Below are 24,654 nucleotides of genomic sequence, written 5' to 3' on the forward strand. Positions count from 1 at the left end.
AGAGGGGAACCAAGCTCCACTCCTACAACCGGTTTCTGGGCCTACCCTTAATCAGGTGGGCGGTCCATATATATTTAAGCGGGCCGAAAAACGATCTTTACCATTTTTTGACGGGAGATGCACTAATATCTCACCGACACTTTACGACATCGTCTGTTGATATAGAAGGAGTTTTGCTTGCCGTATCGGTGAGAACCATGGTACAAAGAATACAAGGTATGATATTGCGCAGGTTGGTTGCTACGTCACAGGTGATAACAGGCCCTATTTATGATACAAAGAATACAAGGTATGATATTGCGCAGGTTGGTCGCTACGTCACAGGTGATAAACGGCACTATTGGTCGGCAAGCCCTGCGCGCCAATTTCAAATTGTCAAACAGATTGTGTCATCTGTGAAATTTGATTGTGTCAAAATATGAAAATAATTTTTCAAATGTCATGCTCGATGTCAAAACATACCTTTTGGGGTTATGTCCTAATTCTTCCCTATTTTAGGTCTTTTTTTTATTAGTGGCAATTGAACAATATGGATATTTTTTGTATGGCGTATGACGTCACAGGTGGTATGCGCAAACTTAACGAAATTGGAGCCGCTATCGATCATACCTTGTTTTCTTTGTACCATGGGCGCTATTGGTCAGCACGCCTCGCGCGCCAGTTCAAATCGTCAAGATATTGTTATAAACCTGTTTTTTTGTTTATATACCGTCATTGAATTATCGCTAAGCAAGTTACTGTGGAGCAGTGCATAAGGAGTCGGGCTAGGAAGCGAGAGACCGAATCTCGGCTGGAACATAACTTTTTATTTATTTTTTTAAATACTGTTGTATTCTATAGTTTATTTTTGTAGTATAAAAAAAAGAAATATTTATTCTGTTATTTTTTAATCTCCGGTATTAATATAAATTGATTGTGGGTACAATACCTCATTTAATATAAAATAATATTCTACTTTTTGAAATGTATCGGGCCCTAATTGTACCTAAAAGTAATATATTTTTAGTGATGGTATATCACTAAAAATTGTAAACTATTTAATATTTAGAAAAATTAAGAAAATATATTTTTTTCTTGACTGACCATCCTTTTTCAACAAAATTGATCTTTTGTGTTTTTCTTGTTCATCAAACGATTGCCGAGAAAAAAATAAATATACTTATTAAGAGCCCGCCTTAAGCCGTTTTCTAACGATTTTTTATTTTTTAGATTAATTAGGAAACACCCTGTATATGCATATCACAGGCAACCAAATAAACTAGTAACCTCTAAAAATTAAAAAAAAATAAAATATAGGTAGGAAAAATAAAATTTTTCCTACCACAAGCGACATACCGTGTTTTTAGTGAGTACTAAATTATTTTATCAAAATTTCACCATATAAGTTTCCAAGTAATGAACGAAATTGGAGCCGCTATCGATCATACCTTGTATTCTTCGTACCATGGGTGAGAACCAGCCCCTGGACAGCCCACCTGATGAAGGGTAGATCCAGAAACCGGTTGTGGGAGTGGAGCTTGGTTCCCCCCTTACGACAAGCAAAACAATTTTCTTTTTACTTTTTATTTTTTATTTTTTCTCTACTTTCGATTTTTCGAAATTAGAAAAAATACACAGCTAAAGGCAAGAAAATATTATTTATTAATATCATATACATATGATTTCTATATAAACGTCGAATTTAGACCCAAATTAGAATATTTAGTCGGACAAAGATCTAATCGTCCGCAGACCAAATCTCTACACCCTAGCGATGTTCGATGTATTATGCTAGCTCGTCTGCACATGTAATCTTGTAATCCGTGTACTTGTAAACAGTATATTAATCTATTAGTTTTAATATCTAGAAGTTTTTTCATTTAAACTGTTTAAAATCGTTACTTCTGTGACAGAAGTTCTGTCAAGTTTAAAAGAATTTTGAATTAAGTCGTATTAATTTAACGGATAAATATAATTTATTTAGCCGCAACTTTGTTCACACAGGACTATTTCCTAATTGCTAAGAACTGCTATAGAAGTATTTAGAAAATGTTTCAAAAAGTTTATTATTACATTTCTGACTGATTTTATAACTTTTATGTAAAATTGTATTTCCATTTTACATTTAGTCAGAGTAAAACTAGCTGTTTACGAAGTTAAAACTACATTTTCGTAACGAGTTATTTAATATCAAGGTTTATATTTAGTTAGTAATGTCATAAACAACGAAACAATACATATTTTATTAAGCTACTCGGGCAGCTTTTTATAATTTACATATAGTAATATTGCCAAAGAATAAATTTGTATAGGTTACATGCAACGAGAAAAGCTTTTAACAAAATGGAACGGAATTTTGGGTAGGAGTTTTTTATTTATTCATTCGCTATTCTACAAGTTTTACTACTACATAATGTCATTGTCGATTTTTTTCTTATAATTATGACAGTTGAATAGTTAATTTCTAGTATTGGTAACTTTCACAAATCAATTTGACTAAACTACTTAGTTATTTATTTAAATATGGGCATAGATGAAGAAAATAAATTTAGATTGGTGTGTCCGTCAAAAAGAATGTCCGCGATCTAGCGCTGCTGTAGAGGTTGCTAAGAACAACCGTAAACAAAAACAGAAATAATTGTCTCTTGTCCATATCTCTTGTCAAAGTCAGAATCTTCAAAAATTATAAAATCTTTCAAAATCTAAATCGCTCTCATTGAAAAAATTTCGAAAAATGTTTAAAGCGTCCAAAAACTTCAAAAGCTCTGCTGTGAACTGTGAACTTCAAAAACCATCGTGGATCGTGACATAACGTCAGTCGGTTTCCAATGTTTTATATGTATTTCATACATGTCCTTATATAAAATATAGTTTATTGGATGCAACACACTGTATTTTATTAATAAAATTAAAAGAAAATAATAATAAAGTTGAATAAATAATATTTGGCGATATAATTGCGGAAAAAGCCGAACCGCTCTGAAATGTTCAAAAGCTTTGGGTCGCGACCGTTGCAAGAATAGCGCCAAATAATGTTTACACTGTCCTTATGGGCACTTTTCAATCTAAACTTGTTTCATTTATCTGTGAATATGGGTACGCATTTTGGACTCAGTAAACATGTATTAGAAGCTATAGGCTTGGCGCATTCTCAGCCGGTGCTGCCACCATCGGAGAATAATATAAACAACCGACATATACAAATACACGCGTTTAAATAGCGAGTATTAGAAAAAAGGTTTTTATAATTATTCTAAAAGTGTTAGGAAGGAAAAAAAATAAAAAGCAAATATTTTGATACTTCAGAAGGTTTAACTTGTATTATAATGTATTATTCAAGCTAATAAAACTTTTTAGATGAGTTTAACTACGATAGTGAGCATAGTTTTACGCACCGGTTTTGTTAGGTTTTGCTAGTAGGGACATAACTTGGGCTATTATTAAATTAATAATATTAAGATAAAATATATATTAAAGAAAAGAGAGACCGAAGAAATATTAAGTGTGGAAAAGTGTAATTTTTTTTATCTCAGCATATTAAATTTAAGCTGTGCCATTTAACATTTGGAGAGCCAGGACCGAGAAAAAAAGCAAATTTTTAAACCCTTTTTTGGTTTATAATGAAACAAAAAAATAATTTATGAACCCTTTCGTTTAGGAGAAAGGCTAATAGTCTCCTTGGTCCATTTTATTTCTCCAATTAGGTGCTGAAATTAAATCAACCTTATAATAATTTTTCTTTGTTGTTGACACTCCATGTCAACAAACATAGAAAAAGAAAAAAAAACGAGATTTTTAAAACAGTTTCTATCCAATAAAAACAAAAGTCCCTTGCCATTTAAAAATAAAAAATTGTAGCTATTTTCGTTAAACTAATGACTAAAATTAGTACGTTGATATTAGCATATTTAGAAAAAAAAATTATAAAGTTTTGATATGTTGAGGTTATACGTACTAAAAGGGGACTTTTTAAAATCAAAAGAGTTCCTAGCTGTAAAGTGTGAACTTCACCCTCAAAAACCACCTCCAATACGCACTGCGGTGGTTTTTCTCGTTTTTCTCGAAAACCATTAGTCGCACAGAAAATTTTATTCTTATCAAAAATATTCCCTATAAAATTTTCTACAAAAAAAGTCCTATTCATTATTTAGATTTATCTAATGTATTTCGAGCAATAAGCGTTTGAAAAATGGAGTACAAAAAAATACAGGTCGCCTTTCAAATTATAGTCTCCCAAGGTATTTTAACGTGTTAAATATACACGCAACAGATAAAATACTGTATAATATAAACAAAAACATTGCCTATTCTACTAAACTAGCATTCATACTTTCATCTACATATTGTCATCGTCTATAGTGTCTAGAATGTGCTCAGTATTCGAACAACTTTCCCACGACAGGTTCCGCACATAGTTGTATATTTCATGCCGGCTTTAATGCAACTGCATCTTTTTACACAATCTTGTTTGCTGATGTTCAAATTATTCGTACTGCCATCCAAATATCTTAGAAAAATGAACAAGTTCTAGTCCTTGGACAAGATGTCGATCTTGTTGTTTAATTAGCAGCACTACTTTACACTTTCCACCGATGGAAAAGACATTCTTTTTCTGAAAGAAGCCATAGGTAATGTGAAACAACGAATGTATAGTTCGAGAGACTTGCAATCATCCAGTATTATACGTAATTTTAAAAAATCAATTTTATTTATTCACGCTATTAGCGGGTGTGACACAACATCGGGATTTTTTGGAAAAGGAAAACAACAACACGTACAAATATTTAATAAAGAAAAAGACCTTGATAGTATCGTCGATATTTTTAACAACGCAAAGTCAACACCTGAAGAAATTGAAAAAGCTGGAGAGACGTTTATACTGAAACTATTCAAACTTCAATCATCTGAAGGGAGAATTATTGAGCAAAGATACGCTTGTTGAGACTAAGATACGCTTGTTAACTAACTTATTGAAAGTTAGTTGGTCAAGCAAACAGCACGGTACTTTTATCAAAATTGCCTCCCACATCTACTGCAGCTAGGCAACATTCCCGGAGAACATATCTTCAAGTACAAATATGGCAAGAACAACCTATAAAACCCGACCAGTGGGGCTGGAAGAAAATCAACAACACCCTGTCACCTTTATATACAACAAAATCGCCCGCCCCTGCTTCAATTATGTCATCAATAACGTGCAACTGCAAACAAGATTGTGTAAAAAGATGCAGTTGCATTAAAGCCGGCATGAAATGTACAACTATGTGCGGAACCTGTCGTGGGCAAAGTTGTTTCAATACTGATCAGATTCTAGAAACTATAGACGATGACAATATGTAGATGAAAGTATGAATGTTAGTTTAGTGGAATAGGCAATGTTTTTGTTTATATTATACATCTGTTGCGTGTATATTTAGCACGTTAAAATACCTTGGGAGACTATAATTTGAAAGGCGACCTGTATTTTTTTTGTACTCCATTTTTCAAACGGTTATTGCTCGAAATGCATTGGATAAATATAAATAATAAATAGTACCTTTTTTGTAGCAAATTTTATAAGGAATAGTTTTGGTAAGTATAAAATTTTTTGTGGGATCAACGGATTCTGAGAAAAAAGCGAAAAACCATCGAAGGGCGTATTGGGGGTGTTTTTTGGGGTGAAACTTAGCACTTAGAGTTAAGAACTCTTTTGATTTTGAAAAGTCTCCTTTTGGTGCGTCTAATCTCAACATATCAAAACTTTATAATTTTTTTCTTCTATTCGACTATTTTAGGTCTAATATAAATATACTAAATATCGAATACTTATTAAGAAACGCCCTGTATAATTCAACTTATATTAAAATGTTATAAAGTTCAAATCATTTGATCATAAAGTATGACTTTGACGGTAGAAATTCAATAGAAAATAAATTGATGCCTCTAATAAGATTTTAGAGTCAAAGCAGTCATGAAAATAACATTCGTTTCGGTTGCATTCAGATCTACAGCTGCTTTCATGCAACAAATATATTTCCTTTAGCAAGCTTTTTCGCAAAATGCCTGTGTTTTCTGTGCGGACAAATGAGGGTATCTTTAAAACAAGAATCTTTGTGGGTTTTCTAGAAAGTTTCCGGCTTTTCTAAAAGACTGAATTTTCTCATAAATACTTAATTTTGTTTTAAATCGCGTCCAAAGTTTCTCTACTTATTTCCGCAAATAAAAAGGCGGGTGTTTTAAGTTTTCGAATACTTCGAGATTAATTAAAATGTAAATAGCAAAAGTATTCCAAGTATTTTTGAAAGATTTAGTATGGAAAATTATCAGTTAAATTTTTAAGTTTTTGAAGTGAGATTTTGTTAGTCTTCGATATTATACGTATACCGGGTGTTTTTCAAAAGTAGGTCATCCTTATAACTTATTTATTTCTTCAGATAAAAATGCAATTTTGGTAAGTTAGTATATGACATAAATCAGGATAGATTTTCGTATTCAGTTAGTTCGGTCACTTCATGGTTCACCGAAAATGACTACAGTATTTGATATTTAATGGGGATATTTAAATGGGTTTTTTCCTTCGGTATTTTTTTATAACTTTTGAACATTTGCGCTTAAAAAACGGTATTTTAAATCTCAATCTAGAGTGTCATGGCTTTGTTAAAACCGCTAATTTTTAATCAAGGGGCTATGGAAAAACAGATTTGATCCTCTAATGTTTTTTGGTTAGGGTTGGGGGTTTTTTGGTTATTGTTTAAGGCCTAAAACAAAATACGAGGCATGTTTTTTAAGTAAGTACCGTTTTGGAATTAAAAAAAAACGTGCAAAGATATCGCAATAATTTTATTTTTACATGAAAGCCTGTACCTTAATCTACTTTTCTACATAATTTCCGTGAATATTGAGGCACTTTTCATAACGTGGCACCAGTTTTTCAATACCCTCCTCATAAAATTCTGCCGCCTGACTGGTTAACCACTGTATCACAACTGTTTTGACTTCGTTATCGTCTTGAAGACGCTGACCGCCCAGGTGTTTCTTCAAGTGCAGGAATAAATGGTAGTCACTGGGCGCCAGATCAGGGCTGTATGGAGGATGATCAGAGTTTCCCATTTAAAAGATTTGATGAGATCTTTGGTCCGATTAGCCACATGTGGACGGGCATTATCATGCAGCAAAACAATACCCTTACTCAACTTGCCACGTCTTTTGTTTTGGATTGCACGGCGCAGATTGTTCAATGTCTCACAATAAGATGCTGCCTTGATTGTCTCATTACGAGGCAGAAACTCCACTAGCAATACTCCTTTTCTGTCCCAAAAAACTGCACATGATTCTCCGGGCAGAAATTGTTTGCTTAAACTTCACTGTTTTGGGTGATGATGAATGTCGCCATTCCATGGACTGTTGTTTCGATTCTGGTGTTTCGTAGGCCACCCATGTTTCGTCACCAGTAACAATTTTGTCTAAAAAATCTTCACCTTCATTGTGGTACTGCTCAAGGAAAGTCAATGCACTGCCTAAACGTTGGGTTTTGTGCAAATCCATCAACATTTTCGGAACCCAACGTGAACACAATTTCCGGTAATTCAAGTTCTCGGTCACAATGCGATACAAAACACTACGAGAACATTGAGGAAAGTAGTCGCACAATGATGAAATTGTAAAGCGTCTGTTTTCTTTCACCTCTTTGTCCACTTTCTGCACCGAATCTTCATTAACGACCGAAGGACGCCCACTCCGTTCTTCATCATGCACATTTGTGCGGCCATCTTTAAATGCTCTCACCCTTTTCCTTACCATTCCATCACTCATAATGGTTTGTCCGTAAACTTCACAGATCTCACGATGAATATCGATCGGTTTTACGCCTTTAGCACTAAGAAATCGTATGACAGCCCGTACTTCACAATCGGCGGGGCTCACGATTGTCGGAGGCATCTTATACACTCAATAAACAACGTATACAATGAAGAATCAGACTGTACTGGCGTCTGTGCATAGACAAGAGATGTAGGTAACCAGCGCGCATGCGCGGAACGCCGACCGTAGCGCTGCGGCGGCGGAATCGCAAAACGGTACTTACTTAAAAAACATGCCTCGTATATAAAAGTGGGCAACGCTGCACCGGTCAAGCTTAATCACGTGACTAAAAGTTTATTTGGTATGAACTGTATGTTACTTCATCTTATTCAGAATGTCATTTTCTACCAAATAAAGTTGTATTCATTTTCCGTGAAACAGGAATAGACCGAAAATAATTGAATACGTCATTCAATCCCAGTTTATGTTGTACCTACATATCGAATTTTATTTTTTTGTCTGAAAAAAACCAAACCAAACCAAACCAAATTTATGTTTTAAATTCTGGAAACTACTCTATTTTTGAATATTTTATAACATGAGTAAATGAAGGTCACGTTTAAAGGCAAGCTTAGCTTATATTTTATGTTTTACTTTCACGTACTTGGTCCTAGTTAAATAGTAAGATTCAACTTTAGATTAGCTCTAGTTTTTACTATTTTGTCATAGTTTCTAGGTTATGAGTCTCGTAATTATTTAAAACATGTAGGTGCTTTAAAATTATATATTACGTTTCTTTACTTTATAGAATATTTGAAGGGTCGGGGGAAAAAAGCAAGTAAGTCAATTTCTCCCCAAACTGAGAAAAGACTTAATGTTCAAAACGTTACAAAAATAGTACCACTTCATTGCTTTTTTCCTTTTCAGTATAACTTTTCTTGCTTTTTTTTCAGTTTAGCGGTTTCTAAAGGTTCTTACACTCTAAAAAAAATAGCAAAAAATTGTCTTACCCTTGCTTTTTCCCTTGGCTCTTCATTTATTCTATTTATCATTTCAATATGACACACCAATGAGCCTAGCTTGCAATTCTAAATAATTTTGCCGAGGAAATATGATAGTAAACTAAAATAGAAATGGGCAACGGCGTAGCTACGTCAAAACACCGGTTCCCGATATATCACTGATGTTAAGCGACATCAGATGTTACGAATGAATCAACGGGTGACTGTCTGGAAACTCTATTGTGCTATTGTTCGATGACAAGAATGTCAAATCTATTGACACACCTTGCTCCTTCAGATCGCGCTTGTAAGAGTCGATTTAGACACTCGCCAAATTAGCGGCAGTGTTGCCACAGTTACCCCATTCGGGATAGATCCACCCCTTTGTAGGACAATTTAACCCCGCTATCTCATGATAATCTACCCCGATGAAAAATAAGCTTGTGGCAACACTGGATAACGATCTGTGCCATACGCGGCTAGGAAAGTACTATAATAAACTTGATACAGTGTTGTAAAGATCTGAAATGTATTCATATCAGATTCAGTGTTGTAAAATCCATTCAATGTGTATGTCTCTTTACAAAAATTGTGACGACTATATCGATATATTTATGTTATGTGTGTGGATACCAATGTTAGATATTGGATTATTTTCTTCGCTAAGATTTCAGAATGAAAATGATAAAATTGTAAAAAGAAATCAATAAAAAACGGCCGAAATCTACGTTCAAGTAACAAATTTTGATAAAGACCCTACCAGGTCGGAACGTCAATAAAATTTTTAATATAAAAAAACCGTTTTTCTCATTTTTACCTGACCTAAAGCCAAGAAAAAATTAAATAAAATATATATTGAGAGGTCAAAGAAAAGAATAAAAAAAAACATAAACTTGATATTGTACCTACCTTGATGTTAGGAAGTAAATTTTCATGCATATTTTTATCGATTGGTTTGTAGCTTCTGAACAGGCCCTAGACACTCAATAGTAATTTTATGGAACTACAAATTTAGTTTCTTCCGCATCGCCAGGTGGCGCAAAAGACATTAAAGTACAGGTTTCTAATTTATATATGAAGGTGACATGACAGCCTCTATATTTACTACCATCTATGGTCTAGTTTTAGCCTAGTTGTCAAAATGTTGGTGATCCGTCAAGTTATTTTTAAATAATTATTAATTCAGATATTCCTGATTTGCCGGAAAGTTCGGTGATTTGTGTTTATAGTTTATGTTTTTATTCATTTGTGCATTTTGATATTTACAGTCGATCATTATTTTCGTGCTGGATACTAAACATTTTTATTAAAGACATTTTAGACATCTTAGAAATGATACATTTGTGAACAAACTAAAAAAAATGTTTAATCATAAATAAGTAAGTACATAGTTGGTAATATAGTATTTTTAGTAATAGTTAAGTACTAGTCTATACTATAATATAATTTATTTGTTAAATCAAAAAAATAGGCGGTATGTGCTCTATTGTTGGTGTTTAAAATGTATGTTTTCATAATTTTATTTTTAGTTTTGAATGTGTTACACTTTTAATGATCAAATAAAACATAAAATATAGTAAACAAGTCTATATTTATTATTTTATATTTTACAAGGAATAATTTTGCGCTTGAATAACGTTACCGTTTTAGTTAGCGTTAATAAACAACGGAACGCTAAAATTATGTTATGCTAAAACTCTCCATTAGTTTCTTCCGGATCACCAGGTGGCTCTAAATGATGGACTTATTTGTTTTATATCAGTGTCCAATCTATCTCTAGTACGTGACATTAGTCTATGCTTCTGAATAACGGTCTAGGTAAATCATTTAGCTCATTTGACAGCTCAGAATTAGAATTTAGAGTTAGTAACTCGCATTTTCATTGGAGGACACTCATATTAATTTCAATAATCAACGAGAATATTCGTATAATTTAATAAAATTACTATGAATAATGAATTGTTTGTAATTAAGCTGTAATTTCTGTATTATTAATCCGGTAAATGATGGAGATAAGCAATTGTGATTGATTAAAATTTTATTTTAAAATGAAACTATTGCTAACAACATTCTGAGAATTCGAATAATGAATTCATAATGATTTGAATAATGACAAGACAACTGACATCTCTCTAAAAAAAGACAGCGATTTAGAGTGCAATTTGATTATGTAAAATTTAGAGTGACAATATTGATTAGAAATAGTGGTTGCCTAACGATAACCAATAATTTCAAAATAAATCTCCAACATGACTAATGAACAAAACATTTAAACACCACAGACTACACAAAACAAATTGTTGGTTAGTAGCAGTTAGCAGTATTCAGAGATATAGATGTAGTAGTATTGTGGTTTAATGGCCCCAGCTATCCGGCCGGGTTATAGAATTATCGTTTTTTAATAAAAATTAAGAAACCTTATTGAATTATAAAGCTAGAATAGTATACGGTTTTATATTAACTCTAATTTTTATCAAGTTTATAAAAAGTATCCATAAAAAAATATATATCCTTCAAATCATTCAATTTAATAGCTGTCAGTAAGAAGTTTTACTTCAAATATGCGCACATGGTGCACACACAATTTTTTAATTTATTTTTGATTTTTTCATAATTTATTAAGGTATGATGCGCGTTATTTTATGGATTTTTTTTGTTTCAGGCATTATATGTCCGGCGCTGACGTAACGTTCCAAGTATACTGCCCAAAAAAGGACGAGAAGAAGGTGAAAAATGTGTTAAATAAGTGGATAGATCGCGGCCACGTAGGCAACGTTACTGTGTCGGAGAAGGACAACTCGATAAAAACGGCCCTCTCGATTCAGGTGAGTTATAGGAGAAAAGGAAGATAAGGGAAAGGTATAAAACAATCTCTTCCAGACGGTGTGTAAACCTTGTGTAAAATATACCAGTTTTTTTATTAAAAAAGGCTTCAGAGTAAGGTATTATAAAATAAAATTTAACTATTTTTATTATAGGTATTTGAAATATATAAGAGGGTGCTATTAATGCACAAACTAATAATCACAGAATTTAATAAAAACTAACTAAAGTGGTATAATGTGCTTATCAATCAAATTTACTTCTCTGACTGCAGTCAAGAGTAATCAAGGACCTTTATTGTCACGTTCTCGTTCAAATTGTTTATCAGAGAAGCTACAAGCTTTTTGCTTCGACTGTTTAAATGCTTCGGCATATTTCCAACACACAATTTCAAGAAATGCAATGCAAAAATTCGAAAATTTAGTTCTTAAGAGAACTGTTTGTGCTTAAAAGTGCACTGACTCAAGTATATTGATAGTCTTCTAATTATTACTTGCTTTGACAGTTTTTTTTTCGACAAAAACATTTAAACCGAGATACCCATCACCCTATCCAGAATGTAAGTTTTACTTTAAGCTGTCATTATACCGAAACAAAAAGCCTTTAACTTAGAACAAACACACTTAAAAACCAACCCTACGCAACTATTTATTACTCTACTGTCTAATAATACACGTCAAAATGGTATACGCACGGTTTCTAGTTGAGAACTAACCTCCATGTCCCTTTGTGAAACCTTTAATGAACACTTTCAGTCGTGCCGGAGAACGATCTTTAATATTAACATGCCGCTGCCGTTATTTTTGAACAAAAACGTAATTGGTGCTCACGGGTGAGTTAACCAGCAAAAACACACATGTACACTCTCATTTTCTCTGTGAATTTTAATTTTGTGTAATAATTATAACGTGAAAGCGTTGCTTTAACGAAAATTCAGAGCGTGGAGAATTATAGAGTAAGTAATTTATTTTTAATAAAGCTGTATATCAACTCCGTGACTGTCAATTCAAAGCAAAATGTAAGCCATTTAAAAAACTGAAATTTTTTATTTTTAAATAATCAAAACTCATATATTTATTTTGAACAATCTGTACCATTTAACTGAAATATCTCTGCATATACTGTAGAATGTAGAATCTGTTAAAAATTTAGGATTGTGTATAGACGAAAGTTTTAAATTCTCAAACCATGTTACTCAGTTAGCTCGAAAATGTTATTTGAGTTTGAAACTTCTGTATTCCCAGAAGCATATATTGACATATAACATGAAAAAAACGTTATGTCAGAGTCTCGTACTCTCAAAGTTGCAATATTGCAGTATGGTATATTTTCCATGCCTCAGTTCAATTGATGCTTATAGACTACAGAGGATTCAGAACAACTGCTGTCGTCTGATACTAAATAAACGAAAGTATGATCACATTTCCTCAGCTTTTGAGACACTCAAATGGCTAAAGCTAAATAAATTATTTAAATTAAGAATATTGACCTCCGTTAAGAATATTGTAGATACTACACTTCCTTTTGATCTTTTCAGAAAATTAAATTTTAGAAATTCAATGCATGATTTAAATATAAGACACAAAAAAATGCTTACTATGCCAAATCACAAAACGGCCATGTTTCGGAAATCGTTTACTTACAATTCTGTATGTATTTTTAATAATTTAAGAAAAGATATTCGAACTTTGTTTTTTCTATGTTCATCATTTAAATTTAAATCAAGTCTGAAAAACTATTTATCGCTGGAACAACAGACCCCAAGCTTAGGATAATTATTGTGATATTTTTTGTTTGATTGTTTACTTTTTAAATTTTTTGTGTTTGTTAAAACGTATTGGTCCATACAATCGAGCCACATTTATTGCTCATTTTATTTTTATTTTTATCTGGACATTATTTTCGAATTTATGTTTCTTTTCTTATTATGCATATTATAAATGTATTGATTAGGTTAAGTATGAATGGCTCTGTGAGCTAGACTAGATGATTAATTATTAATAAAGACCATTTATTATTATTATTATTATATACTGTATGACAAAAAACTACACCTACATATACTTTAATATATAGTTGTTATACAGGGTGAGTCTTAAATAAGTGCAAATATTTTCAGGGCTGGTAGATCACGATAAAAGAAACATATTTTCTCTTTACCATTTTTCAGATAAGTCCAAAACAACCGAGTTATTTAAGTTTGAAAATTAAAAAAAAATGGACTTTTTTGAAAAAATTTTGAGAGCCACCGGATTTTTTCTCTATTTGCATTCCTTTTAGTGCCGTAACCATAGAGTACAGCCGTAACTATGGTTATATTAGAGATTAAGAAATTATACCGTGGGAAAATTTGCGGTAAACAGGCAGTTCTAAATAGTTTTCAAAAACGATACAGGGAAATTTAAAAGAAAATGCAGGATTTTCAACATCTTTTTTGCGAAAAAAAACTCATAGACCTGGGGTCGAAATATACCACCCCTGAAAATATTTGCACTTATTTAAGACTGAGCCTGTATAGTTTTCAATACTCACATGGTCTAAAGTCGATTAACTTCAGTGATCGATCAAGACTATGTAGAACAGGTAGAAACGGAGAATCAAACCACAAAAAAGTGTGTAATCTTACGGACTGCGCCAGTGAAGCTTTCGTCCGAACTATTATAAGATAGTAAAAGCAGGACTAAAGAAAACATTTTTTTATGAACACAATACTAACATTGATGCATACAAGTATATGCCTACGCTATGCAGAGTTATGGCACTGTAAAAAGAAGAATAATAACATTAAGTTGCTTACGTCAAAATACTTGCTTTAACTAACGTTGTAATATTGCGTTGTAACCAGATAAATAAATTATTTTAATAATCTCCCTGAATTGCAGTGACGGCAACGTGAGTTTTGACGAAGAGTGGACAGATTGTCCACAAGAAAACGCTATACAATTTTCAGTAGTTATATTACTTGAATGTATATATAGTATAAAGCAAATATTAAGTGTAACGTAAAAATCATGCACTCAAATTTATATTTATTTCTGCCTTTTTATATTGACGTTAGGGTGGGCACGTACCCCTCTGCACTTTAAAAGCAGCCACCACTGCTGAATTGACTAATTTTTAGTTAATTCTGTCTAGGGAATACCAAATGCGACCTTTTAAATTAATCCTATTGTTGATCTGAACCGGGACGGACTTTAGATAAGCTTGTTTATGTTGCAAATGGGTCTAGCTAATGTAACTGTGGATTGTTTATCCAATCGGCTTGCTAGGCTAACCTTTTTAGTTTTTCTTTTTCAGCGTTGAACACATCGAACATATAAATTTAATTAATGATTAAGTTTTTTACTCGTTTTTTCTGGGTTCCGTACCTCAAAAGGAAAAAACGAAACACTTATAGGGTCACTTTGTTTTCCATCCGTCTGTCTGTTTATCAAGACCTTTTATCTCAGGAACGCCTGGAAGCATAGAGTTGAAAATAAAACCATATACTCAGGTCTATAGTCCCCTGAAACTGTCAAAATATCAAACTTCTAAGTTAACTTAAAAAAAGATAGAGCCTTTGTAATCATATATAAGATTTATAGAGAATGTAATCTAGAGATAATAACGCTTTTGCCCCAACACCGTGCAACAAAAACGCGTCCTGTATATAAATTAAATTAAATAAAATTTTAAAAAGTTCAGCTTTCTTTTGTCTCGGTTTCATTTCTTTAAAGCGGGAGGCCTGAATGAAAGGTCTTTTTAATAAAGTCCGAACAAAAGAAGAAAAAAGACAAAATGGAGTTCATAAAAGCCGCGGTACGAGACCAGTCGAGTAAGGAAGAGCTTCTTAGAAGTTGGTGACGAGGATTAATTTCGTTTAATTAAGCCGAAAAAGGGGATATTTTCCAGAAATTTTATTGACAAAACTACAGCAGGCAGTAAAAGTTTTGACAAAGAACATATTGTTTCTTAATCGAGCACAAATTTATACCGTGTTTTAGAAAGAATGTTCTTTATAAATTCCTTTATTCTTAGATTAGGTTAGGTTGCTGGGGTTTAGGATCGTAATTGATCCCTCACTCGGAAGCCTTGGGCCTATGGCGGTAACCCTATATTATTGTACAAAACCTTCTTCGCATTCTTTCTTTGCGCTAAAGCTCTTCGCAAACTTCCCGATGTCGCTGATGTTGGCTTCTGCTGCTTCCTCTAGACCCAGTGCCGGACTGTGGTACAGTAGGTGTTCTATGGTTTCTTCTTCCCCTCAGCATTCTCTGCAATAGTCGTCGTTGGAGATCTTCCATCTCACGAGGTTTACCCCCGTGGAGCAATTTCCAATTATGACACCTACAATTATGCGTCCTAGGTTATTTTTGTGCTTTAGTAGTTATTTTGTCGTTTTGCTATCTCTATCACTGGCCACAGTCTTCGAGCTGTAGCGCAGTCCTCACGATGTTGCCACGTCTCTTGCTGCTTGGCCTTGATGGTAGTTCCTCTAGCTTCCTTCAGTGTGTTGATCGTCATAAGTGGTGGGTCATCTGCCACGGCCTCTAATCTGGCCCCCTCTTTTGGGGGAGTCTGTCTGCTGCTTGATTGCCCATCGCATTACTGTGGCCTGGCACCCAGCACAGAGTAGCCCCGCCTTGACGCAGCCAGGACAGTGCGTCTCAGCAGTCCATCACAGTTTTCGATCTCACTGATTGAATGGTGATGCTTCTGAAAACGCCCAAGCTGTCAGAGTATATCACGATATCTCCTATTGGTCTATCAGCGATTTTTTCTCGTAAATAACTGGCTGCTTCCTAATGATGTAAACCTCTATTTGTAGGACATTACAGCCATCCGATAGCCTTAAAGATCGTCGGATGTCCATATATAAGATAAGATGCTCATATCTGTGCCTCCTGAAGTTACAGAAGCATCTTGAGTGTTCATTACTCGGTTGCTTTCCCATTCTTCTCTTGTCGGGATACGAATATTTATCGAACAATCTTACCGAACATGATCGATTTTCTCCAAAATCATGTTCGGTGAGCATATAGTCCGTTTTCTGGTTCAACAGATGTGGACTCGTGTTCGAAATGATTTTCCCTTTCACTGACCGTAGTGAACTGGTTCCACAGATTGGGTTCCCATAGTCTTAGGACACCCTTAGCGGCCAGATCCTTCACGAGTCATTCGATTGATTGCAAGTTCAGAATTATTTCTAGCGCAGCTTGCGCTGTGTTTTTCTTTGCTCCAGTTGTGCCCAGAGCTGCTAATCGCTGTAATTTTGTGGGGCTTTTTCTATTAGTTTCTTTAAGTTCCGCTTCCCACCATACTAATGCTCCATAGGTGATAATTGGTCTAACTATAGCAGTGTACATCCAGTGTATAAAGTACGGTTGCAGACCCCGTCTTCTTCTAAACAGTTTCTTGCATGCATAGAATGCATTTATTCCGTTTATCGTCCTTTCCTCCGTGTTCATTTTCGAGGAAAGCTTCGAGTCTAAAATTATTCTTAAATATTTTGTGTCCTTAGCAAGTACAAGTGTATTTCGTTCCAGCTTTGGTAGCGTAAACTTGGGTATATTTCCTTCATTCATAACATCAATCATATTATAAAAGGACGGAAAAAAATACGGAATTTTTAATGTTTTTGAGACATTCTGTGGAGTGAACAAGTCACATTTTGTAACATAAAATTTTATCTTTAATTAGGGCAGGAGAGTTGAAACACCTAAGTGACGACAAGTGTTGTGCCGAGACGACAAGTGTTGTGAAGTGTTTTTAGTAACTGGAATGTTTTAATATATTTTTATATTTTTTTTATTTTTGACGCATAGTAAACTAAACCGAATACACTATACAATTGTGGTAATTTAGCGTTTTATTTAAGTGTTTTATTTTGCCAATACTGGATAATTTACCAGCTGTGTATTGAATAAAAACCAGACTTTTATTCTTGGTGATAAATTAAATTCCAGTAAACTGGCAAATTAGGGACTGCCTTGGGTTATTTTTATCGTCTTTAGCAGAGACTCGTTATTGAGTAAACGAAATTTTAAGAGGGAGGGCTGTACACCGTTTAAATTTAATTTTATGATTAAAGACTCAAAGGGCAAGGTCGTTAATACAAAGAAAACGGGATCAGATGAAAGTATTTACATTTTACTTTATAAAATAAAGGATCAAATAAAAAATGATTGAAGAAAAGTAAAATAATGCATTATGTCATTGAATTCTAAGTGAAACGTGAAAGTCTATGAAACTCAGTTTTCATCTTCTTGATAAGTTATAGGATAACCGAGATACTACCCAAGTAAAACAAATTATTATTTAAGGGTTCTAAGAACTGGTATATCATCATATATGTTGTCCGTTGTCCAGCATTTGTTGTCCGTTGTTTTTGCCAGGTGTCCTGCCCATTTCCACTTGAGGGATTTGACTCTGTGACTCTTGAGGGATCTGACATCTATTACCTGGGTCTTTTGTTGTATCACTCTATTCTTTTACGGTCTCTCTTTTTACTCGTCTTACGGTCAGGTTTCGCATGCATAGGTCATGACAGGTAGTACACATTGGTCGAATGTTTTCTTATTTAGATCGAGTGGCATTTTAGATTTAAATATGATTGAGTTTCTTCCATAAGTACTCCATGCTAATGTAATTATTCTGTTGATTTCTGGTAGTAGAGATCTCGAACTGTGTATTAGTTATCCCATGCAAATAAATATATATATATATATATATATATATATATATATATATATATATATATATATATATATATATATATATATATATATATATATATATATATATATATATATATATATATATATATATATATATATATATATATATATATATATATATATATATATATATATATATATATATATATATATATATATATATATATATATATATATATATATATATATATATATATATATTCTACTATTTCCAGTATTGTGTTATTTAATAGAACGTCTTTTCTTTCCACTGGTTCATTGTACATTAATTTAGTTTTTTTGCTAAATTCATTTTGAGACCCACTTTATCGCTGGCTTTATTTAGTTCATTATTCCGAAATTCATCTAGTTTCAATTTGTGTCCTGTGTCCCATGAATGTTGATAAATTTTAAACTTGCAGAAATCTTCCTTCTTTAAATATCTTTAATGTTACTGTAATTCGCACATATCTTCTATAAAACAGAATTTTATTTTTTAGAACAGTAATTCACCAACTGTTTCGTCAATAAAATTCCCCGAAGACTTCCTCTTCCTTCAACTTAATTAAACAAAATTAATCTTCGTCGCGAACTTCAAGAAACTCTTCCTTCGTCGTTAAACTGGCACCGACGCTTCTATAAACTTTATTTTGTTTATTTTTTACTCCCTTTCGCTAGGACTTTTTCAAAAGGACTTTGATTCGAGCGTCTCGGTTTATATAAAGAAATAAAACAAGTAGACAAAGGGAAACTACTTTTTTGAGCTTATTTAATTTTTATTTTGAATATAGAAAGGAAATTAAATGTAATAGATATTTTATTTCGCTATTTAATTTAGCGCATTTCAGTGACAAACGTTTTTAGATATTGATTATCGTGTTCTTTTTATAATTAAAATATTTTTAACTAAAAAGGTTTGAGTGAAAACAAAGACAGATCGACAAGGTGACGTCTCTCATATTAAACAGAAGCTCCCAGGAGAACGACAGTTTGAATTAATTTATAGAATTTTGTAAAAATATATATAGTGCTACAGGGTGTCCCCAAAAAAGAGTTACACAACAAAGTTGTGGTTTTTGTAATGGAACACCCTATATTAACATATTTTTGGATTCTAGGGAAAAAATAAAAGTGAGTTTCTTTAGGAGAAAATATGACGAATATAAAGTTTTTGACATATTTAACATTTTCAAAAAACGAAGACGATTTTAATTTCAGTAAAAGCTACCTAAACTGGAATTTACCCGGTATAGCTTAATATATAGTTAAAATAACTATTTTGCCATAAATCAAATTAAGACTTGTCAAAAAATATGAAAGTTTTTATGTAAAATAAATATTTAAAATTGATCAGCAATTTTTGGTGCCCCTATATAAATTTAAAGAAGCAATAAAATGTTTCAGTAAATTTTATTTTTGTACCTTTAAACTCATAACATTATCAGCATAAGAATTAATTCTGAAAAGTAATGTACAGGGTGTTGATAATCTATTCTATTGTAGCATGCATATTTAAATATCTTTACATATTTTATCTCAAAAACCAAAGATTTCAAACATATTTAACCCTTATAATAAATGCCTTTTTTTGGTTACAAAAATGAAATAAAATACCGGATGTGTTCCATAAGCCAAAATATAACTTTGGTATGGATCTTCGTTCTGAAATACCCTGTATATTTCAAAATAATTTTAAATTGTGCACATTGCGTCTCCACAAATACCCATAAAATGTTTTATTTCTACATCTTTTTGTTTTCGTATAACCAACCGAGGCGCTAGCCTGTATATCAATTTAATAGGAATTATAAAGGTGGTAATTACCGAGGGGACAATAATTACCCGAGGTCCTTAACACTTTATAATTCCCGGGTTACATAGGTAAATTTATTTCTTACTGAATTTAGCATATTTTGTCCCAAAGGAGATATGACTCCATTTTTCGTTAGCGTAACCAAAACGATATAAGCTTATATCAAGGGGTGTCCCACTGTTCGAATAACAGCACAGCCACAGCTTACAGAATAACATAGCTTTGACACTCGCCAATTTTTCCCACGCTCGAATTTAAAACGCCCCACTCCGACGATGCGCTAACTGAATTAAGCGACCGACAGTCAGCCTCATTCAGTCGATGCATAGCCTCCACCGGTCGCGCGTAGGGCCGTATTACGGAAGATTTTAATTCGATTTTTTTTCTTATATTTAACCATAGGTATTTGTGCTTTTATTTCAATTTTATTTTTATTGATGGAATGGGAAAAGGTTTTCCGGGATGTGCGGCTGCTGGTTGCACAAATAATTATGGAAATAATTCAAAATATAGTCTGTTTAATTTTCAATTCAATTCAAAATTAATGTTCAATTCAAAAGTACAAGTACTATCATAAGTAAGAAGGCAACAAATATTGCAAGAAATAATAATGGCTCTTAATTTGGATTTTCTTGATAACATACAGAAAGATTTGATACATAGTGAAGAAAGCTGTAATGATGTGGAAGCTTTCAATAGAAATGTTAATAGTAATGATAATATAGTACTAAATATAAATATTAGGAGCATAGATGCTAATTTTGAAAGCCTAGAAATTTTGTTGCAAGCTTGTATATCAAACCTTTTTATATTTGTTGTACTGAATCTTGGAACATTGTAAATAATAATTTTTATAATTTGGCAGGCTATAGAATGTATTACAATGAAAGTAAGTTAAATAGGGCTGACGGTGTTGTTATCTATATAAAAGTGATATCATAGAGGAAACTGAAATTATCGAGGTTAATAAATTAAATATAATAAACACTTCTATCAAAATGAATAATGGTAACAACATTGAAATATCGGCTTTATATAGATCTCATAGTATAACCAAAGCTGAATTTATTTATGATTTAAAAATCATATTTAAATGAAGTTAAAAATATAGAAATCACTTTGTGGTTGGGATTTCAACATTGATTTGCTAAAATGTGATATTTACTCGCAAGAATTTTTAAATAATTTTCTTGAAATGGGGTTTGTACCAGGTTTCCAGAACACCACTAGACCATCGAATACAGAAAATATTAGTGGGACTTGCATTGATAATATTTTTTATAAAATTGATAACTTAAATGTAAAAACTTATACAATTAAAAATACTATAACGGATCACTATACTCTACTTGTTAAAATAAAAAAGAATAAACTATTTCAAGAAATAAAACAAACTAAAAATTTTAATATAAACTACAACATATTATTGAACAATGCATGTAACACTAACTGGAATGAAGTGTACAATATGAATGATCCAGATGTTGCTATTAATTTTCTAATCTCGAGCATTAAAAATTGTATTAGTAATTCAATGATTGTGAACAATAAGAAAACGAGACATAGAAAGAACTGGATTACTAATGATATTATACAATTATGTAATAAGAAAGATAAACTGTACCATGAGTGGATTAAAGATAGAAGCAATGATGAATTAAAATTAAAGTACAAACAATTTACGAATAGGCTAAGTATAATTATTAAACATGCTAAAATAAATTTTGATAAGAATCAAATTAGAAACAACGCTAATAACACAAGAAAACTGTGGGATTTTGTAAATGCTAAAATATCAAAGAAAACCAAAAAAGAAACAAAGATTGACTATTTAATAAACGAGAACAACCAAAAACTTACTGACAACTTACAGATAGTAAATACAATTAATAATTATTTTAGCTCAGTTGGAAGAAAATTGAGTAATAAAATAGTAAAGCCACTGGATCAGTCATTGAGAATGCCAAAATTAAATAAGAAAACTATATTCATAGAACCTACCAGTCCTATAGAGATTTATAATATAATTACTAAATTTGAATTCAAAAATGGTGGAGTCGATATGATCAATACTAAAGTATTAAAAACCATTGCTGATTTTATAGTAGAGCCACTAAGTTACATATTCAACTTATGCATCGAGAAATCGACTTGGCCGGTAGCACTTAAATTAGCTGATATAGTTCCCATACATAAAAGTTCAAGTAAATCTATGGTATCTAACTACAGACCTATCTCTTTAATCTCGAATATTGCAAAAATTTTTGAAAAAATTGTTCATTCAAGAATTTATAAATTTATTATAAATTGTAATATTTTATCTAAAAAACAATTTGGTTTTATTAAAAGAATAGGAACTGCAGACGCTTTAAATCATATAACTAACATCATTTATAACAAATTAGACAAAAGCAAACCAGTATTAATAACTTTTTTAGATCTGGCAAAAGCCTTTGACACGGTAGATCATGGTATATTATTGGATAAGCTTTCATGTATGGGAATTAGAGGCAAGGCCAATGAACTAATGAAAAGTTATCTTGAGCATAGAAAGCAGAGAGTTAAAATTAATGATTATATAAGCGAGAATAAAGATGTAACTATTGGAGTGCCTCAAGGAACTATCCTTGGGCCATTGATGTTTATTTTATATGTAAATGATTTATTAATTGGCATACAGGATGGTTGTATAATATCGTATGCAGATGATACTGCAATCATTGCTACTGAGGACACTTGGGAGCAAAGTATTAAAAAAATGAATGAACTACTAGATAAGGTTGCAAATTGGCTTGCACTTAATAAACTGTCTTTAAATATTGATAAGACTGTTTTCATGACTTTTGGAAATTACTCAGATAGTGTTCCTAAATTAGTTGAAATAAAAATTAAAGACATATATGTAAAAAGAGTTGATTGTTGTAAATATTTGGGTATTATTTTTGACTCTAATGTAAAATGGGATAAACAAATTGAATATCTGATTAGCAAGACTAAATATTTAATTTTTGTTTTCTATAAACTAAGAAAATACATGGATGTTGAAATGCTTAGAACAATTTATTATGCCTTCTTTCAAAGTGTTATTAGTTATGGTATTATAGCATGGGGTGGTGCTTATGATAACTATTTTACGCTATTAAATACATTACAGAGAAGAATACTGAAAGTAATCAACAACAACTCTTTTGTAATAGACAAAAATCCATTAAGTATTGAACAAATTTATAACTTAGAAGCAATAACTTTTCACTATGAGATCTTAAAAAACAAATATATAAACTCCAAAAGTATTACAAGAAACAAAAACATAATTATACCAAAAAATAGCAAAAGAATAAGTGATAAAGACAGTTACATTAAAGCGATAAAAATTTTCAATCTCTTACCAACTGAATTGAAAAATTTAACAGTGGAAAAGAAAAATTTGAAGAGAACTATCAGGTTTTGGCTAAAGCGGAATACTGATCGCCTGTAGCTTAAGTTATAAGTAATTGATCTTTATTTTTGTTTGTATTTATATTTATTTTTGTTTCATACTTCTTAGTTTTTTAGTTTTTTAGTTTTTAGTTGTTAATTTTTTAAGTTAAACCGGTCCGCGTACAGAGCTCTGTCTCTCTGCGGTTTATCATGTATTTCTACATTGTAAATTAACTGGTATTAATAAATAAATAAATAAATAAAAGTATATTCACACTTTAGAGCTTTTCAAAACGATGAAGACTACTTATTTGGAGGCTTGCTAATGCCAAGTGACCATTTTTTTATTTAGTTTCCTCATTGGAGGCTATTTTTATAAGCTTTTATTTAACTTGCTTTGTATGTAACTATCTATGTATGTATGTATGTTTGTTCAGGGGCAAATCTTGTAAGCTAAATTAAAACCACTTCCTTTTATTGTAGGAGATTGAAATTTGGCATGTAGGTTCAGTCCCGATGACAATACATTTTTTTTTGCAAGGCATGACCCGAATTTTGACAGCTATCAAAATGGCGGCATTTTTGAGGTTTTGATTTTTAAAATTCTATTTATGAATGGATCGGGCTGAAATTATATATATATACAGGTTGTTAACTCGGCAGTTACTTATAGGGAAACAGAATGGCAACACTGCCTATTGAGAACGTATGCATTATTGATTTTTCTGCCGACTCGTCCCGTCGCGTCGTCTATCGACGAGCGGGCCGATGTTATTTCAACCATAAAACTCTTGCCGCGAGTAATGAACAATTTAACAACCTGTATATACTCTGTTTTTTTTTCTCAGGTAAGATTTCGACAGACGATGACAGAAGAAAAGCAGATGACGTCCCATACCAATCTATTTACTTTACTAAAAAAAGTTTCTAATAATTTTTAAGTTATCTATGGATGGGTTTAAATATAAATCCGTCATACGTCGTGTCTTGTTGTTTTTAACCAGTTTTATTGGTTTATTTAAAAAATGACAGAACGTATTTCAATTTTATTGGTTTGACGGAACGATGAACGACAAACGGACGCCGATGCGTATGAACTCGCCTTTAGATTTTTGTCATTTTTGACGCTTGTCAAAGTCTTGCC

The 24,654-nt window shown here is 32.2% G+C and overlaps 1 protein-coding gene across 1 annotated transcript in view; it reads left to right on the plus strand.

The window, feature by feature from the left end:
• The window catches only part of LOC115886766 (adhesion G protein-coupled receptor B3-like), a 170,664-nt gene that overhangs the window by 82,744 nt on the left and 63,266 nt on the right, over positions 1 to 24,654 (plus strand). Inside the window, exon 5 of the mRNA XM_030906050.1 lies at positions 11,422 to 11,584. Within this exon, the coding sequence (XP_030761910.1) occupies positions 11,429 to 11,584 (156 nt within the window). The 5' untranslated portion in view covers positions 11,422 to 11,428. The remainder of the gene's footprint in view (positions 1 to 11,421; positions 11,585 to 24,654) is intronic.

The sequence above is a fragment of the Sitophilus oryzae genome, unplaced genomic scaffold (assembly GCF_002938485.1).
Source record: "Sitophilus oryzae breed Bouriz unplaced genomic scaffold, Soryzae_2.0 scaffold_496_pilon_pilon, whole genome shotgun sequence".
Taxonomy (NCBI): Eukaryota; Metazoa; Arthropoda; class Insecta; order Coleoptera; family Curculionidae; genus Sitophilus; species Sitophilus oryzae.